The sequence below is a fragment of the Bacillus rossius genome, chromosome 2 (genome assembly GCF_032445375.1).
Source record: "Bacillus rossius redtenbacheri isolate Brsri chromosome 2, Brsri_v3, whole genome shotgun sequence".
NCBI classification, from domain to species: Eukaryota; Metazoa; Arthropoda; class Insecta; order Phasmatodea; family Bacillidae; genus Bacillus; species Bacillus rossius.
This window is the reverse complement of record NC_086331.1, coordinates 103,900,326-103,922,503: the sequence shown is the minus strand read 5'-3', so window position 1 is coordinate 103,922,503 and position 22,178 is coordinate 103,900,326. Positions and strand designations below refer to the sequence as shown.

General features: G+C 37.2%; 1 protein-coding gene across 1 annotated transcript in view; it reads right to left on the bottom strand.

Moving 5' to 3' along the window:
- Nucleotides 1-22,178, bottom strand: part of LOC134529542 (uncharacterized) — a 46,913-nt gene that overhangs the window by 10,740 nt on the left and 13,995 nt on the right. Inside the window, exons 5-8 of the mRNA XM_063363744.1 lie at nucleotides 18,789-19,021; nucleotides 9,107-9,265; nucleotides 3,145-3,300; nucleotides 2,554-2,807 (exon numbers count right to left, since the gene is read on the bottom strand). Of these exons, the coding sequence (XP_063219814.1) occupies nucleotides 2,554-2,807; nucleotides 3,145-3,300; nucleotides 9,107-9,265; nucleotides 18,789-19,021 (802 nt within the window). The remainder of the gene's footprint in view (nucleotides 1-2,553; nucleotides 2,808-3,144; nucleotides 3,301-9,106; nucleotides 9,266-18,788; nucleotides 19,022-22,178) is intronic.

The following is a 22,178-nucleotide window of genomic DNA, read 5'->3' as shown; positions in this document are numbered from 1 at the left end:
AATTCCGTGCATGGGGAGAGTTCACTTTTTTATTGATTTTGCCCAGATGGTGGATCCACGTATGGCACCATGAACTCGTATATAGTGATTTTTGTGAGCATCCGGGGACATACCAAGTCTGTTGGTGTGCCAAATGAAACAGTATGATAGCGAAAATAACCTGGAATACATTTTGTACACTTTAACGGTCATAACAGGAAATAATCATAACTTAAAAAATTATAAAGTTTGTTATATTTTTGTGCGATGGTGCTGCTATGCAGTGTATTTTTGCCGTAACAATTGTGTCGATGGTTGTGACATTTCTGCTAGAATGCATTGAAACCAGTTTCTAACCTTGCGCAGGGCACTGATTATTAAAACGGTTGCTGATTTGTTTCCTTACTAGGATTCGGTTTGGACACATTCTGGAATACGGCCCGCAAGTTTGGTTATGGTTGTATCCCAACAAGACAGGGCTTATTCGCTATCTTGCCCACAGTCTTGGAATACCACCCTTAATGTATCCTGTAGGCAATGGTAAACCACTGCAAAATCATCATGCCTTGGCAAGCACAGGGATGTCACGGCTGTCACACCATGGTGTAATTGCTCCACTTTACAAACCAATGGTGAAACATGTCTATTTATTGTATAGTTTTATAGTACATACTGGATTAAGGGATTTTTTCATGCCCAATTTATGTCTTTAATCTCACTGGTATGTGTGATAGTGACAATTAATGTTTAGTAATATTAATCTGTAATATATTTGTAACTATTCCACGACAGAAATTAATGTTGTTACTACCAAAGTTATCTGCGAAAGTTGTGCATTAAGATCACTATTATTGTTAAAGAAGTCCTTTATGTTTCATAATCTATCATCCCCTATTTTGTACATGATTGGTGTTTCAACAAAGAACTTGGTTTAATTAACACACGAAAAATTTGGTTGTCTGTAAATTCGGTTTACGGACGATAGTTTAACGTGACAACGTCATAACAAAACATTGATGAAATGATTGCATACTTTTATGAATAAAATTGAATCATTATTATTTTAATAATAAAAGAATAAATACTTTAAATTATACTAGTAATCAGATTTTTAAAATGCAAGAATAATTAACCTTTATTGCCGAAATTGATGTTGTTATAAGCAATGAAAAACACATTAACTTTTCACTTCACTTTATAAACAGTCGACGAAACAGTTCACGTGTAGATGACTTGTAATTAATATTAAAAACTGGCATTTAGTTATAAAGTTTAAATATAATTATGAACAAGTTTTCATATAAATAAACTGTAATCAAAAATATCTATCATCAATTATATGAATCACCATAACTTTTTAGTCAATTGTAACATAACCTATTATTACTGCACTCGCTGAAAGATGCTACTTTTTTAAATAAAATTTAGGCTATAATCTCCAACCCAGATGCTCGTGGTGCGCTGGGGCCGAGATTAATATTCGTCGAGAATATTTTACGTTTTTATGTCTTCCAGTGCTCAAAATGATATGCAATTGTGGCCCCGGGCATGAAATTTTTTTATAATTCATTAATAATAACGCCCCTCATGATAAACAAAGGAAAATATGTATTACAGAGTGCCTGGTTGCTGCGGAAAGCGGATAGATAGCGCGATTCGTTCGGTTCTGGTCCGTCACCGTAGATGGCTACACCGTAGGGGAATAATATTATTTTGTTTTCATAATACGATTTTATAACAAATACGCATCCCATATACATCAAACTTATATAATGTGTTACAATATTTTTTAAAATATTGTGCAAAAGATCCCGGGTGTAATTTGAATTATTATGTGCAACTGTAAAACACCATTGTTCGTACAAAATCGTATTTGAAAATTCAACATTACTTTTAAATGACCGTACGGATTGTGCTGAAAATCGGTGGACGATCGTTAAATTACATAATATTAATAATTAAAATGCCGAAAACATGATTGAAAAGTCAAATCGATGGTTGTTCCAATCGAGTGGAAGAGAGATGTGGCGCAAGCGTACAATGAGCGTAACAGGACACATCGTAGTGGGACAATGTGTGTTACGGGACACTTTTACGTGCGTGCAGCCGGCGTTCATCGATTTATTAGACGTCACGTCAAAAACTTTTCTTGTTTGCCCTCATGTGCATTTCATAATGTCCCACAACATTCCCATGATTTTCCCCTTAAATGTTTAATGGCTTCCACAGTTGTTCCCATTTGAGGCTGACACCGAGTGATGTAGATCATTCTCTCTATTAGCATGTCAGGAATAATTGGAGTGAGTTCTGACACAGCTTTCTAAAGCACATTCTATATATGGATATTTCCATTAATTTTGGTTATAATTTATATTCAACAATAAATTGGAATGTGAACATGGATAAATTCAAATAATTGAAAATCCTAACCGGTTACTGGCTGAATCAGCTGTTTGAATCAAAATGAGTTTTTAAACGAATTGGCACGTCTCTGTAACACATCTTCTCTTAAGGCAGTAATTCTTTCAGACCACCACTTTGTATCTTAAATCAGACATATTTCTGAAAAGTTACCTTTCTTTCTGCTATCATGGTCAATAAGAAGTCCTGTGAGTGGGGAAAATATAGCCATTCCAAGCGTGGAGAACAGACGTTCCCTACCAAACTCTCCTCCATATTTCTGTATCATCATGAGTGCTATGGGATCCAACAGCATGACTCCACCCGATAACATTAGCGTTCCGAAAAATCGGAGCAGGAAATATATCCAGAATATGTTATCTTCACTTTCCCTGTAGTCGGGTGGACAGACTCTTGGCCCCCCTTCTCTGAAAAATTCACAAAATAGTTTACTTTTAATAAATTAATTAAGTTCAAGGAAAGGCCTATTACAAGGAAAGTGTTTTATAGTGTTTAAATTTAATAAAAACTGTAAATATTCTACAATTTAATCACCACTGTCATTACAAATAATATTTTGAAGCCTTTACCAGATATGACGATAGAAAGAATGGGTAAAAATGTTTTGTGATTAATATTTGAGCCATGAATAATACGTCACATGCAGTATAGTTTGGATGCCCAGAGGACATAAAACATTGTGAGGGCTAAGTCGTCATGGCTGTAGCTTATGACATTGAAACACACACATCAATTATTATTTACCTGAAGCGACATTTTTGCAGCATACAGTCTGCAGCCAGCTCCTTCAATGTGTTCTGTGTAAGATTTGTTGTAAACATTTGCCCACCACATCTCAAATCTTCATTTTCTAGAGCAGTCAAGTTGACTCGACCTTCTAAAAGGACTTGCTCACCAAACCTGTTCAAAGAATAGTGGAATTACAACAGAAACATCTGTGAAATACTATCAAAAATTTATGCAATAGCATTTTCTGATTACTGCATATGACATAATAACTACAAGCGCAGGTGAAATTACAACTTGGGACAAAAGTTAAGTATTTCGAATGAGCTTGGGCAGAAGGATTTTAGGACCTAGTGATACTGATCAGTAAAGTCAAGAGTCAGTCAGAGCTGTGTAACAAGGATGAGTAATGACATTTTAAGTGTAAACAGCCTTTGCTACCAAACTTTTAAATGTTTTATTCAATGCAATACCAGGGTTAAACAAAAAGAAAATTGTGATTTCTATAATTTTGGCAATGGATGCATGTGGTAGCCTAGATTGAGTTTAAAAAATCAAATAAAAACCAAAACAAAATAGTCGGGCAGAAATTTTAATCTAGGTTCTTGGGAACATGACCTGATTTCATTGCCATTTACATTAATTTAACAGAAGGCAACTACAGTTCTGACAGTCAGTGTACAAGTTGAGTAAATAAAAATGTTTTTTGTATTAAAAATAAAATTAACTGTAAATTGTGATTATTAATTTGAAGTCGTGTAATACAGACATAACCTAATTTGTTCGGTGTTACTAACACTTTCATAGTAGGTATCATCCCAAATCACAACCTTTTTACTAATTTAATTAGTGCTGTGCTGTTTATAGAGCATCTCACTTTTAGTTAGCATTACACAGTATGCCATCACCCGCAGATTGTGTTTGGAATCCCAGGGTGGGCCTAGTGGATACTGGCTTGCTTAAGGCATGATAAATTTCCTGGGAGGGGGGTGGCAGCAGGCTAGATCTAGGTGTCTAACCACTGAAGTGTTGTCTTGGGTCGTCAGCCCCAGCGTGGTCAACTAGGTCCGTGGTTGACGTCCCTTACAAGAAATTAACTGTTACACTGTTAACCTCCCTAATCAGTGAAAAAAAAAGATTCCTAGATGATTTTAGCAATGGGAAGACTCTGAAGAAACATGCATGAATTACTAACATGTTACTTTATTACAAGAGCACGTTACATATGATACATTAGGCTCACACCACACAATTTCTAACTATGCTTGTACACATATGCACAAATGGCAGTCTCTTGGTGAATTGTTATGTGGTTGGACTCAGACAGTACCGTATGTTTGTAAAGCTAACTATGTGTTCAGGTGCGATGTGTCGCCGCCATGACTCAACATTAGTAAATGCTAAAGGACGTTGCTGATCCCAGCAGACGTAAGCACGGGAAAATTAACTGAAACTCGTCCGTCCTGGAGTAGCCAGTACCTTAAATGGAGACTCCGCGGTGCATCAGCGTGACGGAGTTGAGTTGAAGTAGTGGGGCCCTACACTGGAAAATCGATCCAGCAACGTGTGGGGAAAGAATTTAAATAAAAGGGATGTGAAGAATGACTATATATAATGGGAACGAAGAATCGAGATACCAAAGTTGAAGTTTTATCACGTAACAGTGTGTCCGCCCCAGACCGCGGCCTGCACTATACTGCTGTAAGCGACTGGTGTGCGAAAGAGTATAGCATCACTTGTAGACCAAGACCATGCCAGAAAAAAAATCTTATCTGAAATTTTGTTAATACATGGCACTTCCTTAAATAAATAAGGCTTCTGTGATTATTGGCTGAAAGCCCAATTTATGGTGCTGACAGAAGTATAATGTTAAAAAATAATAAAACCGGTGGGCTTGTTCTGCCATAGAGACCGGCTACTGTTTGGGTCAAGCCTGGACTTTGAATCCTGCCAGGAGGTACAACATCAAGCAAATGGCACTCACTGTTGCCAGAGTAAAACTACTATGCAACATGGAATAGTTGCATTCCGCTAATAAATCATACAACTTAATTGCACTAAATATATAATTTTTTATGCCATAGTAAATTTAAAAAAGGTTTAAAAATAATAATATTTAAACATCTTTTTAATATTACAAAATAGTGTCAATTAACAGTATCATTAGAGTTGTAGTTATTCTGAAAACACCAGTTGTATATGCCAATCATTTTACACGAGAAACTATTTTTAGCAGTTTGTCATTAATACTTCACGCAAGCCATTAAATCATATGCTATGCTCGAACAGAGCCAAAATATTAGTATTACACCGTAAAAATGTTTTTGTTGACAAAGGCATTTGAAATCAAGATGGAAACTTTTGGTTCTGTATATTTAAAAGTAAAAATTATATTAATGCTTTTGACAAAAAGAATGTGCATTTATTTCCAAAATTCTCATTAAAAATTTCCGTTTACAGCATTCAATAACTAAGATATTACCAATAATTTTTCTGAAAAATTACAAAGGTGTCTAAAAATGTTGTGCTATGGGGCCTACATCCTGCAACAGTGCGTACTGAAACAAGGACCGTGCTAGTGGCAGAAACTGTGTATTTTAAAGAGAGAGTGAATGTCATTACACTGTCACTGCACTCTAAGGATGGGATGTGCTACAGGCAGGATGCGCATGCAGCACAGCCTGGCACGCCACTGCCACTGACAGGTGGTACCCCTCCCCCTCACAGGACACGTGTGGCTATGTGCAAGTTAAAACTGTACAACCGTAGGAGGAGCGATTTTTGCGTGATCATCAGTGAAATGCTGTTCTTTATTGGTATCAACCTTACACAAACTGTATTACTGACCCATTTTTGGCAAGAAGTTATGTATTTGTTGCGAATTCAAGCTTAAAAATTTACATTTTGGTGTTTTCCTGACACTTTTTTTAATACTTGTATAACATTTCACACATTCAGTAAAATAAACCAATGTTTTCATCTTCAAATAAATAAGACTATTGTTTATTATTGTAGGGAATAATCTATTTCTTAACCCCCATTAAGCATGATTTTGTTTACTAAAATTTTCACAATATTAACACTAGAATATGCTAATTTTATAAGCACAAGTTACGTGGAATGGTCTCATTTTCTTGGGATAGTGATAATGCACTCATTGGCCGCCACTGGTTAAAATCAACCCAGCCAACCATCTAAGGCCGGCCACACACACTCCGGTTTTCCTCAGAGATTTGCCTAATGGTACAGAACCTTAAGGTAGACTGGAATGTGTGTATGTTATTGTACCTTGAGGTTTCCTGGAAAGAGGCGACGGGAGTGAAAATCAAAAATACCTTCGTTTGCCTCAAGGTACGCCCATTCCTCACACGTTTCTGGTGCGTGTGTACCAGAGATCAGGCAGACCTTGAGGCGACCTGTCAGTGCCTCCCCCTACATCCGCGAGTGAGGTTAGTCCGAATACTTGCTGTGGTTACCATTTCTTCTCGAACACGCAAAGTATTGGAGGAATTTATTAATCTGTACAAGGATTCTCCTTGCTTATGGCAAGTAAAGCGAAATAATATCACGATCGCGGAAATAAGGGGGCTGCATACGGACGATTAGTGGGAAAAATGAGAAATAGAGCATACTGCCAACATAGATGTAGTAATTAAAAGAATTAATAATTTTAGAAGCAAAATCTGCAAAGAAGCGAAAAAAGTGAAGAATTTGAATATAAGTGGAAGTGGTGCCGACAAAGTTTATGAGCCGACATTGTGGTATTTCCATCTGTTTGATTTCCTGTTGGATATCCTATTTCACAATAATTGGTGCCACAAGCGACAGGAGTTTCATGTATGTATCTGTGTCCATCCTTTAGTATGTAATGTTGCAAGACCCCTGCCGTCCTAATTAAATATTTTTCTTTTAAACTATTTTTTAATGCATGTAAATATTTCTTAAATAATCTTTCTAATTATATTTTACCGTTTTCATGTATTTTAGGGTTGATGTTTGCACTTGCTTTGTGTTTTAAGAGTGTACCTTGTATTTTAAGAGACGTTTTCAATCATTACTATTTTTTATGTAATTATTCACAAAGAAGTCGCTGTACTAGATTTTTGCCGGTTTAGGCCTACTTTTTCAGGTTTTTTGTAAATGAGTTTAATTTTGTAAAGTAATTTGTATTATAATTGCTGTTTGTAATGTTCATTAACGTGTGGAATGATTCTAGAACACGGGATGGTGTCTGGTGTGATGGTTAGAAAGAGAGGCATGAGAGGCCTGTAAGTGTAAGTGAGAAAGAAACAGTAATTCCCCTCAGAGATAGATAAAGACGGGAATTCCCCCACTGCGTGGGAACTGAGTGATAACTGCTGTCTCACGGTGTGGGAGAGAGAATGAGAATGGGAGTCCCCGATTTTGATGTGAAATTGAAAAGAGACAGATCAAGGGAAGCCCCGAGTTATGTGTGTACAGGGTTTTTTCATGTATTGTAATTTGTTCTGTGATTGGCTTGTATCTGTAAGCGTGAATAAAGCGTGCGTGTGATTGGTCGGTGAGGTCATGTGACTTATCCTCCCTGCGTGGAGGAGACGGTGGCAGGACTTCAGTCAGTTGTCTGCCGATTGCTGCACCAGTAGGTCGCGTTCAGTGGCTTCTCGCCAAATTATGAAGTAATTTGCTAATAGATCATTTAACGTTGGTGGTCAGAGCCATGCCGAGTATTAAGTTAACCTAATTTTTTTTATATTTCTTTCGGACATTATTTAGAAATTGCGGCCACCTTCGTAGGCATTTGGCTCGGGGCGAAGTTAATTTTCGCTGGGTGCGGCCACGTTTGAGGCCGCACTGACTTTGTGTACTTGCAGCAAAATATTACTGAAGGAGCTATTTTTTCGTTAATTCTCATCACGCGAACTACGAGCATTTTTCGATGAGCAGATGTATGTGGAATGAGTGAGCAACCTCTTTTGGAAGTGTTTGGATTCGTCTGTGCATTCTATTTGAAAAAATAAAAACAACAAAATTACAATCGGCGTTGAACATCTGTTTATTTTGTATGTAACGAACCGTTATAAGTAATCATGCCAATCTTTTGGCGCGAATATCAGCTGATTCAACAAATATATGTGCGAATATTTTTGTCTTTATTTTAACCAGTCTTTGCACCACACTTTGCATTTCACTTTCTTGTCTTCATTTTCCCCCGTTGCTATAAGCAATCCAACGACAGCGAGAGCATCGTCTGTTGACGCCATAATTGCAGGCATACTACTGACACATTCGCCTCAAGGTAACTCTAGGAAACCCGAACGTGTGAGGCAGAGCACCTTGAGGCAGACCTCTGAGGAAAACCGGAGTGTGAGTGGCCGGCCTAAGAAAGCATGAACATTTACCCTGGCTTGTTAATTACTTATAGTCATGGCAATACTATTGACTTGCATTAATGACCTGAGTGCAGTGCCTTTTGTGTCTCAGCACATTATGGCCTCTTATTGATTTTCACACTTACCTGAAACTAATATTTTCCCTACAGACATGTCAGTCATAATTTGGTACATTTTTATGCTGCTTCTCTCAATGTGTACATCTTCTGATAAAATAAATTTCCATGCCTTTATTTTGAAAATATAACACATCACACAGGATTGAACCTTGAGTCTTTGAAGTTTTAAATAGACTGCAATATAGCATGTACTCAGTTAACAAAAATGATACCTACAAAATATGTGTATCTTCATTCAGACACATCTACTTTCCAATTGATTATAGCTGAAATAATTGAAACTTAGTAATGAAAAAAATACATAGATAAAGACAATTTTCACTGATTAAAATATACATACTCAATTTCCTTTTTAATAAATGATTAGCAAATATACAAGTATCAGAATAAATATACTTTTTAGGTATATAAGAAAGGACTTTGTGATACTATGTGACGATTTTTAATGAATTCTCTAAAAATAGTTATGAAAACATTTATAAATTGTACCTTTTTCGCAGATAGTTGATAGTTGTGTCATTGTTTAATTGTTCCACTTCAATTCCAAGGTGTTCCGCGGGCTCTCTGAGGTCTGGATGCATGTCCAGGTAAAAAAAAGCTGACTTATCAAACTGATGATCGTGAGGGAAGTGCTTTGAAGACTTTGCCCTGGAAAACATAAAACAGTCATTAAAATGCGGAAAGCAAATAAAAAAAAAACATTAATAGTTTAATTTTACCACTGTGTCGAAGCTAGAAAAATTATGATGGTTTGCTGCACAAGGTGTAACAGTTAAATTATGATTTGTGGGAAAAAATGTAATTGTGGCTTTTCTTTGCAAGGTTACCTATGTAAATAGGGCTTAGAAAGTTAAAACTTTAAAGTTTAGAGTGAGCTATGAACCATTTGAAAAATAAGAGGCTTGAATCAAACTCTCCATATGAACATGGGATGAAATTGTATTAGTTGAATCAATTAGCTATAAAATACCATTAAAACTCACATATTGGTATAAACCAACCAATCAATATCCATCATGACATTGTTTAAATATTTACAAATTATGTATACATTAATCTAAGATTTGGAATAAGTAAAAATATAAAGTATAAATTTTCACAAAGTGGAAAAGGAAAATTAGGTGAAATACCAGACACATAAGACTTAAAAACAGTAAAAACACTGTATAAAGTTTGTAGGCTTTCACGGAATTGTCTGTATTGGAAGCCAATTCAGTATAAACATTCTAAAGAAAGTTTGAAACAAGTGACTGATTCAACAAAGTTTTGTAACCCATTAAGTAAAAACATAACAAGCTATTATTTGACATTGTCCATGGGCTGAGCCCCACAGAGCCTGAGTCAACTCCCCTCTGCCCTGCCCCATAACCCACCCTAGCTCTGTTTCACAGTCACTGACATGTTGATGTGTTAGTAATGTTGGTATGTGTTGTGTGTTGGTAATGTTGATTGGACAGTGGTAATGTTGGTACACAGGTTCGACAGTGATAAAACATGTAAGATGACGAGATGACTTAATAAATATTGTATGTTAAATTACGGGTTGTTAGTATGTTATTACTTAATACAACATAGCGCAGTCGAGTGGATATTATAATAATGAACAAAATGTTCCCTAGCACATCAAGAAGGGACAAAGGCCGAAACGGGTTATAAACTAATACGGTAAAGTGACTAACGGCAACGGGTGATATACTATAATGGCGTCGGCGGGAGTGCTGTTGCCGCCACCGGGACCGGTTGATATTAATGGCCCAAATTCCGCTGAAAATTGGGAAATGTTTTACCAAAAATTTCAACTGTACTTAACCGCATCTGGACAGACTACCGCGAAAGATGAAGTGAAGTGTGCATTGCTATTGAGTCTGATTGGAGAAGATGCATTACGCACCTTTAACACATTCAAGATTGATGGTGAAAGTTCTAGTCGTTATGGTGATGTAGTGGCGGCATTAAAGAAATACTGTACTCCAAAAAAGAACACAACTTACGAACGTTTTAAGTTGGCACAACGGAAATGGGAAGAAGGGGAAAAGTTTGATAATTTTTTAACTGCGTTGAAAACTTTAGCGCGCTATTGTGATTACGGGGATCAAGAAGAGAGCATCATTAGGGATCACGTAATTCAAGGATGCACAGATCGCGCGTTACAGGAAGTTCTGTTGAGGTTAGAGGACACTTCATTGGGAAAGGTGGCTCAACATTGCCGGGTGGTTGAAGCAAGTGTGATGCAGGCGCAGCAGATAAATGCAGCATCATCTACCAATCACGGCCCACAAGGATTAAGTGTTGATGCTGTGAAGTCGACAACGGGAAAATATAGGTCAGACAGTCAAGTACAAATAACTAAATCAACACATGGTAAGCAGTTCAGTGGGAGCTACAAAGAAGGTATCCAACTATGTACTCGATGTAATACCAAACATAGGAGAAGGGAGTGTCCAGCTTGGGGAAAGAAGTGCAACAAGTGTGGTATATTAAATCATTTTGCATCTAGTTGTAGAACAAAGCAGGTTCGGTCAGTGCAAGTGAATGACGATAGTAACAGTGACAGTTTTAATATAAATCACTTAAGGGTTGTATCCTCATTGCAAACGTCAGGCCAGGTCAAGGTTAATCAGCGACATTGGAAGGAAACACTTCACATTGAAGACAAGCCAGTCACTCTCAAATTAGACACTGGGTCTGAGGTAAATGTAATGCCATTGGTGATCTTTAAGAAAGTAAACAAGCAGTTCAAGATAAAGCAAACTAAAGCAAGGTTAGAACCATATGGTGGGGGAAAACAAATTCAGCCAGTGGGGATAGTAACCTTACATTGTACAGTAGGTAGAAAAGAAGCCTATCTGGAATTCTACCTAGTTGATTGCAAATCAGACCCTCTGTTGGGTCTTTCAGGATGTATGGAGTTAGGATATGTGCAAAGGGTGCACTGTGTGTCTGGGGGTGAGGCTCAGGACCTAATCAACACCAATCCTGATCTGTTTTCCGGTTTGGGTTCCTTTCCCAGGGAGCACAATATTACAGTTGCACCCAATGCACTCAGGTTTCAACATCCTCCTAGGAGAATTGCCAAGTCAAGGCTAGGGCCTTTAGAGAAAGAATTAGAGAGGTTGAAAAACCTAGGTGTGATTGTTAAAGTAACAGATCCTAACCCTGAAGGTTTCATCAGTAATATAGTGATTGTAGATAAGCCCAATGGTACCGTAAGAATATGTTTAGATCCGGTAGATCTTAACAAGGTCATCTTCAAGAAACGGTATGTAATTAAAACGTTGCAAGATATCCAGGATAAGCTAGACAAAAAAAGGTATTATTCAGTTTTTGATTTTAAGGAAGGATTTTCTCAAATCAGACTAAGTAAAGATGCTATGAACTATGTCATGTTCTCCACCCCTTATGGTATATATAAGTACACACGAATGCCGTATGAGTTAGCTCCGGCCCCTGAAGTCTTCCAGGAGGAAGTGGACAAAAATTTTGGTAATATCCCAAATTGCATAGCCTACATAGATGATATTATTTGTTATGGGGAGACCGAAGAGGAACATAATATAGCTGTACAAGCGGTTTTAGACAAAGCCAGGGAAATAGGGGTTAAGTTTAACCCTAACAAAGTTCAGTATAAACAGGCTGAAGTTAAGTATGTGGGACATATTTTCTCAGTTAAGGGAATGAGTATCGATCCGGAGAGAACCAGGGCTTTGATGGAAATTAAACCACCCAAAAATCTTAAATAGTTGCAAAGCATTCTAGGAATGTTCAATTATGTTCGACCCTTCATAAAGGACATGTCCAAACTTGAACAACCGCTGCAAACCCTCCGAAAATCAGATGTAACATGGCAATGGTTACCCTGTCATGAGATGGCTCTATGTCAGTTAAAAGAGGCAGTAGCTAAGGCACCATGTTTGAAGAGTTTTGACCCAGCAATACCCATCACCTTGCAATGTGATGCATCCCAGACAGGTCTAGGAGCATGCTTATTACAGGAAGGGCAGCCAGTAGCTTTCGCTTCACAAAAGCTAACAGAAACTGAATGTAACTGGGCACAAATTGAGAAAGAGATGTTATCAATAGTTTTTGGTGTAACAAAATTTCATGAGTGGATGTTTGGGTATAGAATAAGAGAAGTCACAGATCATAAACCCCTGGTGCCCCTAATGACCAAACCAGTTAGCAAGATAGGCTCCACACGTCTTAAACGACTTAGGCTAAAAATTCTGCCGTATGACCTGTCAGTGTCATATTTACCAGGCAAAGAAATGTATGTTGCTGACTTATTATCTCGTTCCTATATAACTGATGATGTCCAAGATGATGTAGGGATGTCGCAAATGGTGCATAGTGTGTCGAAAAATTTGGCAATTACTCCATCTAGAAGAGCGCAGTTTGAAAGAGAAACTAATAAAGACCCACAACTTCAGATATTAATGAAGTATTGTGTTACAGGATGGCCAGAACACAAAAAGAAAATTGATCCTAGCGTTAGTTCTTTTTGGCAGATACGTAATGACATATTTGTAGAAGAGAATTTGTTGTTTTTTCAGGATAGAATACTTGTGCCCACGAAATTGCGGTCAGAAATGTTACGATTAGTGCATGAGGGACATAGTGGGGTTGAGAGGTCACGGGCGAAAGCAGGGAGCCTCCTGTACTGGCCAGGATGGGCCCATGATGTAGAAATGTATGTTAACAAGTGTGAAAGTTGTGAAAAGTATGCTCCTAGAAATCGGAAGCATGAATATCTGCCCAGAGAAATTCCCAAACTCCCATATGAGCGAGTATCGGCAGATATCTTGGATTTTGGGGGTAAGAGTTACCTTATTGTGATAGACGCATACTCTAAATGGTTGGACATAACGGAACTACAAGGTAAAACTGCTGCACATGTGATTGATGCTTGCAAATCCATTTTTTCAACACATGGGGACCCTCAAATATTGGTTGCGGATAATGTACCATTTGGCTCCCGGGAATTTGGGAATTTCGCGAGGGACAGGTTTGAACTTCAACTTAGTAGTCCTAGGTACCCCCAAAGCAATGGTTTCGCGGAGAAAGGGGTACACATTGCCAAGCAACTACTGCGCAAATGCGTTGATTCGGGTACTGATTATAGGGAGGCATTACGAGCCTATCGAAATATACCAATTCCAGGTCTAGGAGTCTCCCCATCAGAATTATTAAACAGTCGCTTGGTACGAACCAAGCTACCCGTTACGGTTGACAAACTCCAACCTAAAGTACACCTGGGGGTTTCTCAATGGTTAAGGAAAAGAGAGGATCGGACAAGGAAGTGGTATAACAAAACAGCAGGCAGAAAAGATCTAGATTTTAGGATTGGGCAGAATGTGGTAGAGAGAACCATCCAGGACAAAGTGTGGAAAAGGGGTCAAATTATAAGTAAATATGATACAGCACCTAGGTCCTATTGGGTTGCCAACCACAGAGGTAACGTGGTTAGGCGTACATCCAAAGATTTAAAGCCTTCTTACAATCAGTACGTGCCTAGAAAAAACTACAGTGATATGGAGTTATCTAGCACAAGTAACAACACAAACAAGGAGGCAAGTGATGGTATTGGGGAAACAGTCCAATATGATTTAGCAACAAGTGGGTAGGAAGAGGATTGGCCAGGATGGGGCGCAAATAGTGCCGAAGCTCAACCAAGTAAGGAGAGCGTGGGAGGTGAAACAGAGGAACGATTAGGGGCACAAATAAAGACCACAAACACACGGTCTCTCAGAAAACTGAAAAAGAAAACATGTACTAATTGTCAATAAGGTGAGATAGGTCAGGTCAGTTCGCTTGAAGTTTGAGGAGGGTTATGTACATATTTCAGTAATGTGTTAAACAAGAGGTGAATGTAAAGTGCAAACTGTAAGTGTTGTATGTAAAGAGCAAAATGTATGTGTAAGAGATGTTGCATGCTTGTTGTAAAGAAATATTATGATGAGTTAGCTGAGGTAAAGAAATAAAGTGTTAAGTGGCAATGAGTAACTAGCATGATCAGTTAAAAAATGGAAACACTAAATGTATGTGGAAAGGGGATGATGATGTGTTAGTAATGTTGGTATGTGTTGTGTGTTGGTAATGTTGATTGGACAGTGGTAATGTTGGTACACAGGTTCGACAGTGATAAAACATGTAAGATGACGAGATGACTTAATAAATATTGTATGTACAAGATTACGGGTTGTTAGTATGTTATTACTTAATACAACACATGTGCTATGAGTGATATGTGCATGAGTCACTTTGCATAGCGTGCCAACCCCAGAAGAGGAGTGGATGGGCACAATATCTTCCATAAACAACACTCAAATAAATGATTTTAACTATTTCTTTCTTTTTCAATCCCAAGGGCTTTGTTCTTTTCAGCGAATGTATCCACAGTCAATATGTACCTTGTTTATTGACTTCAAGGTCTCATAGTTTTGAATCACCAGTACTTTAATTAACAATATTGTAACCTGTTTGTGTAATTTGAATACAAGAGTTGAACTATGTTATGTTAATTATGTCTTACTCTGGTAGTGTGCACACGTGTCACAATTGCAATACAATTTAACGGTCATCGGCGAGGGTCCCTTATTAAGCTATTTGTGGCACAGACAATTTGTGCTGTCCAAACTTGAGAAATTCATTGCTTGACCTCATTCATGTGTAACTTCTGTTTGTGTTATTTGATTGTGTCAAATCTTTTCGTATAATCATCGGTACCTTTATGGACGGAAGACTGCTTGGATAAATAATTATTTCCGACTCACAATTTTCCAACTAACAAATTTATGCCGTGGAGCGTTTTATCCGTTATCTAAGTATTTCTCTGTAGTAAGGATGTGTAATCGACAGTACGAACGTAAACATGTTAAACCGTGAACCAGTGTTTGTTTCCACCCATGTGGCACCAACCTTCAGGTATGCCACATGGGGCTAGGTCTTTGAACATAAAGGGAATACTTACTAAGGGTTTTTTTTTAGTTTCATCCCCACACGGGCCACACAACACCTTTGAGAGAGTCTCACTGGGGTCCATTTATAACGACTGTACGAGTTAAATGTATCCCACACCAAAACAATAAGCATAATTTATGCAAAAATTAATATTTTCAAGCAATTTATTTACATGTTTTGTTTCCCCTCTGAGTTGTTTTATGTTTTAAACTCAGTAAATGTGAACAAATGAAATGTGATCATATATTATTGAAACTGGACAAAAAATCAGTCACCCTAGTGCGCATGCACAGATGGTTCGTTAAGCCTTTACAGATGGCACAGTGAACGAGTTCCGTGCTCAACCATACGTGTACTGCCTCTACGTGAGCATAAGGCAGTAGTGATCAGTGAGACATTGATGTTTCATGTTGAAAGTGTACTTCAACATGGGTAGATGTAAGGATTTGGCAGTGGCTAAAAGGGGCAATAGTGTTTGGCAGAGTTACGTGGCATCAAATGATGTTTGAAATGATTTCTCCAGGAGTGACTAATTTTTTGTCCGGCAAGCTGACAATGAGTAATCAGAACTTAAGAAAAATTATGCTGTCCATGGATAGCGTAAAAACTTAAGCTTTTTTTTACAAAATAAGTTTTCATCTGATGGATAGTTTTGTTGTTTTAGACTATCTAATTTAAAAATTAAGTAAAATATATGTCATTGTCAAAAATTAGTTCTCTAAAATTATTTTTTACTAAGGAACTACAGGGAAACTACCAATCATAACAATTTCTTTAAATATCACTCAATATCTACAAGCATTTTATTTACTATAAAAATATTTAAAAAATACTGAAAATAAAAATTAATTAATATTTAATTTGTAGGATGTTCAAGAAAAAGGACATCATGACTTAAAAGTCTTGTTCTGTCTCACACTTTCAAGAGACCGTAATATGCTTCTTAAAATTAAAAATAGCTGCTAGGGGATGCCCAGGTTCTCATGGTTGTATGCACTATTGTAAATATAGTGATCTACCCACAGTAAAACCATATTTTAAAAAAATCTTTGTTAAGAAAATTTCCTGCATAGTAAGTTAAAAAAATTTAGCTTATGTTCTATTAATACATATGACTTTACACATTTAATAATTTTTCACTGTTAATAAGAATAAATTTTTGAGTACCTACCTTGAGAATATTCTTAACACGGCTTTACTGTTTTTTTAAGGTGGAAACTGCTGAAGCTGCCTTCAAAATCAGTACAAATTTTTTAAGTGTGATTTAAATTTGTCATGGGTCACATCCCAATTCAAATCCCAAAGAGCACCTCGAATATACCCCTCAAATCCAAAACTAGGTGTTAAGTATTAAAAAAAAAATTAAATTAACCATGGTGTTGAAGCATTCTACCCTTTAAATAATTGTTTTACAAACTATGTTTCCAGAATCAATGCACATTTAATTTTATTTCTATAATTATATGTTAAAAGTACATCATCAAGGGGAATGGTAACAGGATAACTATGAAAAAAAAAATCTGACATAGTAAACTTCAAATGTTATCACTGTTGAATTTTTTAATTTACTTTATTTCCTCTAATATTTTTCTTTTAATCTTTTACCTTTGACATTGTCCCGGGCTGCGCTTTCTGAGCCCGATGTGCCACCACCTCCCCCCTTACAAACTGCGAGCCCCCTCCTTCCACCACCACCCTCTACGACCGCCCGCCGAAGTGTGTGTGTGTGCGTGTGTCGGCCAGCGCCCACCGGTGTGACGTCAGTGCTCCGCTCCCGAGAGTTGCTGAGCGAGGACGAACGGTCAGTGAGTCGCGATTGCTGCTAGAGGAAGGAGCTTCACGCACCTGTCATCGTTCTCGGAGGTTTTCAGTGATACAGGGGGAAACGGGCCTCGCCACACACGGGCTACGTCACGGCCCTGAGAACAGAGTAGCCGGGTCCACATGCCCATTATACATGTGGTGGCGCCCTAGGATTCGACGAACACATCAACCCCCTTTGCGGTAGCACCTTGAATATCAAATACTAAAAATACTAAGGATTTGATGGTATTTCAGGATTTGATGGGCTCATTCCTAATTTAAAATCTTACATATATTATTTTATGTAAGTACTTTATCACCATAAACTCTGTTGAAAAAATTGCGAGTGCTCGTATGAAAAGTTATGTCATATTTTCTGAAACTTCCTAAATGTAAAATTTTATTTAGAATTAAGATTTAAGAAAAATAGTTTAGAAAATCGGATTTGAGAATGATACCCGTAATGCCCAATTTTCAAGCATATGGAAAGGAAAATCCAAAATATTGGTCATTGCTTATCAGAACGAGGTTACAATCACCATTTTGGCATCACAGAGTTCCCAGGATTCTACATTCATACTAACCTTACTTCCAACATCTGTACCCAGAGTCGTGGAGACTATCCACTTATTAAATTAGGCTACTTGTTATAATTTGTAATATAAATGTTTTTAGCATGAATTCGAGAGAAAACAGACTTTTTATTACTTGCCTTTAACGTCTCGATGGCAGTGATGAGCATTATAAATGGTTAACACAAGACTATACAAACTAGGATATTGAGGACGGGATAGCCCAAGGCCTATAGGCACCGTGCGTGCTGCTCTGGTGGCGAATGTGGTTAACTAACTGACCAAAGGCAGGAATTAAAACACTGCGCATTGCCAGCCTTGGGGGAAAATGGTCAAAACTACTAGCAATGAGGATGGTAATAAACAGCGGAAAGGTTATGCAAATTGCTGTGTTTTTGAGTGCAATAATGCTTGAAGATCATCACAATCAGATATTGTGTTTTATTTATTCCCTAAGCGGAAAACTGAATATAAATGACAAAATATGTGGAAAGTAAAAGGTGTCAATTCTAATTATTTCAATCAAATAATTTTGCTACAGCCCCAAAATTCATGGTTGTTGTAGAACTTAATTCAATTAAACATAATTTAGAAGCTCAGTGTTCCCATTTAAATACTTACGCTATTATTTACAGTAAAATTGTTGTTCAACCTCAACATCAAATGTACAACACCAGCCTAGTAAAGCACTTTAGACTTTAAGTCATAAAGAAGTTTTCAACTTATTTAGTTGTGATGAATCTGCAGCCAAAGTTTGTCAGTCAAATTCAGACTCAAGTGAGCAATTTTTTATTTTTTTTTTTAAATTTCATAAAATGAAATACATTTGCTTCACTTACTTTTCGGGAATTCTTTTCGGTTTGCGTTTTTTTTCAGCCTCCACAAGAATGTGTAGGTTCTTGTTGTCATCATCTTCTAAAGCTGTTGTTTTTGGAGTGGCGGCCTTGTGGTTCTCGCTGCCCGCTCCGGAGGACTGGTCAGGCAACAGGCAGTAGTCCTCGCACGCGGCCAGGATGATGTCCAGTTCCTCCGCCTCGGGACACTGGCGGCTTGGGCAGGGACTCCACCACACCTGAGGGGCACGGCACTTGTGTGTGCTGATCACTCTCACTGAGCACTCACTCGACAAACAAAAATGTATACCGACCCTAATTGGACGTAGTTATGCAAAACGGAACCAACCCACATGAAACCTATTCTGAGTATTTTGAAGTTAAAGTTAACTATAAATTGTAATTCTCGTATTGATAACATAATGTGGGTATGATTTTAATGGTCTAGTATAAATACTGATATAATAATAGCAACGACGGTACGATCATCCTTGTACTATTTTAATTTATTTTCAAATAAAATATAACAAAATTGTGGGTTGGTTCCTTTTTGCATAACTACGTCCAATTAGGGTTATGAATTAAATGTTACATGTAAGACAATGCGTGTATTATATAAAACATTTCATAAAAGTAGACACATTAATTTTTTCGGTAACTGCACCTTTTAAAACTGCCACACTGGCTCTGCCCCTACCATTTGTTTTCTATCGAGGCCATTACATAATACAGAGAAAATTTAAATCATAATCCAATGATATAAGGTGCCATTCACCAAATTAAAAACATATATTTCTGAGTTCTGTACTTTTAAATTTTTTTATCATTGTTAGCATCCAAAATTTTTACTTTTATAACTTATGAAAATTTTTTTGTAGTATGCAAACTTCAGAAACCAAACAATCTCATGGAAAAGAAAAAATGATAACTATTACCTAGCACAAAAATATTTGTCACACCAAAAACTAAAAAAAAATTAGATTACGCTACAAACATTCATACCACATTATTGCCTTTCAATCTTTGTCCGCCACACACAATTTTATGCAGAATGACAAACCGTACCATTTCATGAAAACGGTACATTTCTTTGTTTAGGTATCTTCTCTAGCAAATAGTGTCAAGATTTCACTAGACTGCATTTTTCAGCTAAGGAGTCAAAATGAACAAATACATGACCCAAATATTCAAAAAGTAGTTCCTTGGCACAAATAAATAGGATGCGGGTCATGCTGAAAAATTATAGAATTGATTTACAGTGAATATGTTTGGGAGTTGAACTAGGTTTCTGGTGTAGCTTTTTGCTTTGATGGATTGAAATTTCTCAATGCTTGGAAACATGTTCTAAAGCAAGATTTGGTTTTTTTTTGTCTTTGGGTTTTATTTGTGGAATAAATGGAATTGTACAATTTGACACCTGTCATGAGTATGAATCCTGAGGTAAGGTACTCATGTACAACTGCAGTGCTAGTTGCCATAAGTTAAGAAGTTGTCCTTGAAAACTACAGAGCTGTGCTAGTGCAACTCCAGGAAGACTTCTCGGGAGGGGCTATCATACAAAGAAAGGATGCAGTTGCAAAACATGACTTTAAGGCTCCCTTCACACTGGGCCATTGCGAGCATGCCAATAGAAATGCGCCACAACGTGGTAACATGAACCAAACATAACTGAATAGAATGTTCACGCCAGCAGTGGCCCGGGGTCGTACACACACTGGTGCGTTTATAATCAAGCCACTTTCTGCAATATAGCTGTTTCTTCGAGTCATATGGGAATCAAATTTCTACACCGAAAGATTTATTTTAGAAGTGCAGGAGGGAATCGCAATCTGGGACATGCCTGTAAAGGAATACTCAGAATAGATTAGAAAAAAAAACTGGTGTTTAGAAATCGTTATGCTATAACTAAACAAAGAATCAGATAAATCCAGTATCTTGTGATTTTACTGCATTTTTTTGCTGTAGAAACAACACAAACAATGCACCTGCTTCCTCCAAATCCATTTCTCTACTGGCAATTGCGAATGTAGCAGAGTGGCGCGTTCGCAGTGGCCCAGTGTGAAAGGAGCCTAAATAAGTCAGAACTAGGCTTGAAATATTTATAAATTTATGGTCCCAAATACTGTAGTTTAATAGTTTCAAACAACTTTTGATGAATTAAAAGTGTGTAACAACTGAATTAAAGTATTTAGTTACATTAAAATACCCTGCAAAATAAAATTTTAAAAATGTGAGCCAGTCTTTCAGTTCTCACCAGTAATGTGTAAACCTCTTACCTCGGTAATGAACAAATTTGTGTGTTCTCATGTTGCAAACAAACTTATAATACAAAACTCGGACACAAAATTTAACAGAAAATTCTTTAAAATAATGCAGAGCGTAATAAATATATGAAAATTGGGTTGTCAACTACATTACTTGACGCTAATCTCACGTGGATTCCGCACCCGCCACTAAAATTCACTGCCGGAGCAGCTAGGTTGACTATAAAATCATTCTATTTGCAGAGCAAAAGGTTAAACTATAAAATGAAATGGCTCTGAGAAAAATGAAAAAGACTTGAAAAAATACTAAACACAGGCTTGGGACCTGATTTTCAAAAAGGAATTTTACTAAAATACTGCCCAACTTGTTAAAATTAATTTAACAGTTCATACTATAAATTTTCCCTTTGTCCCAATGAACTTTGGTTCATACCATCCACCACAGATTGCAGCAATGTGGTTACATATTTCTGTTCTATGTGACATCCATTCTATTCATGAAATTACTGTTACAAATGCTATGCTACCAAATACCAAGAGCTAAGATATTTACACATCAAAAATACTAAACCCAAGCTTTGGCCTGATTTTCAACAAGGAATTTATTAAATTACTGTTGATCTTGTTAAAATTCATTAAACAGTTAATACTATAAAGTTTTCTTTCAGCTTTGTGAAATTTAGTTCGTGCCATCCACCACAGATGGCAGTACCGTGGTTACACATTTACGTTCCACGCAGCTGTTGTTCCATTAACTAAATTACATCTACCAAATGCAGTATGCAGAGAGCTAAGATGTTACATATAAAAAATCGGGGATTTTGCTGTCTATGTTAAGGAACCAAACCAGCATTTACATTGAGTGATTTCACAAAACGAAACAAAAAATACTGACATCAGGATGTCTGATTTGGGATTCGAATACGAGGTTTCTGGAATCCGAGCCCAGTCTCTTAACATTTTGTCACCCTGCTCTATCGCTTAACAGATGTAACAGGTGAATAATTAGAGTAAATAAAAGTAACGACTATGCCACAGAACGCTGACCACGAGCCACTGCCCCCTGTGTGCTTGCAGAGGTGTGTAAGTGATAAGTAAAGTAAGGGGTTATAAGTTGTCAGAGCAGTACTGC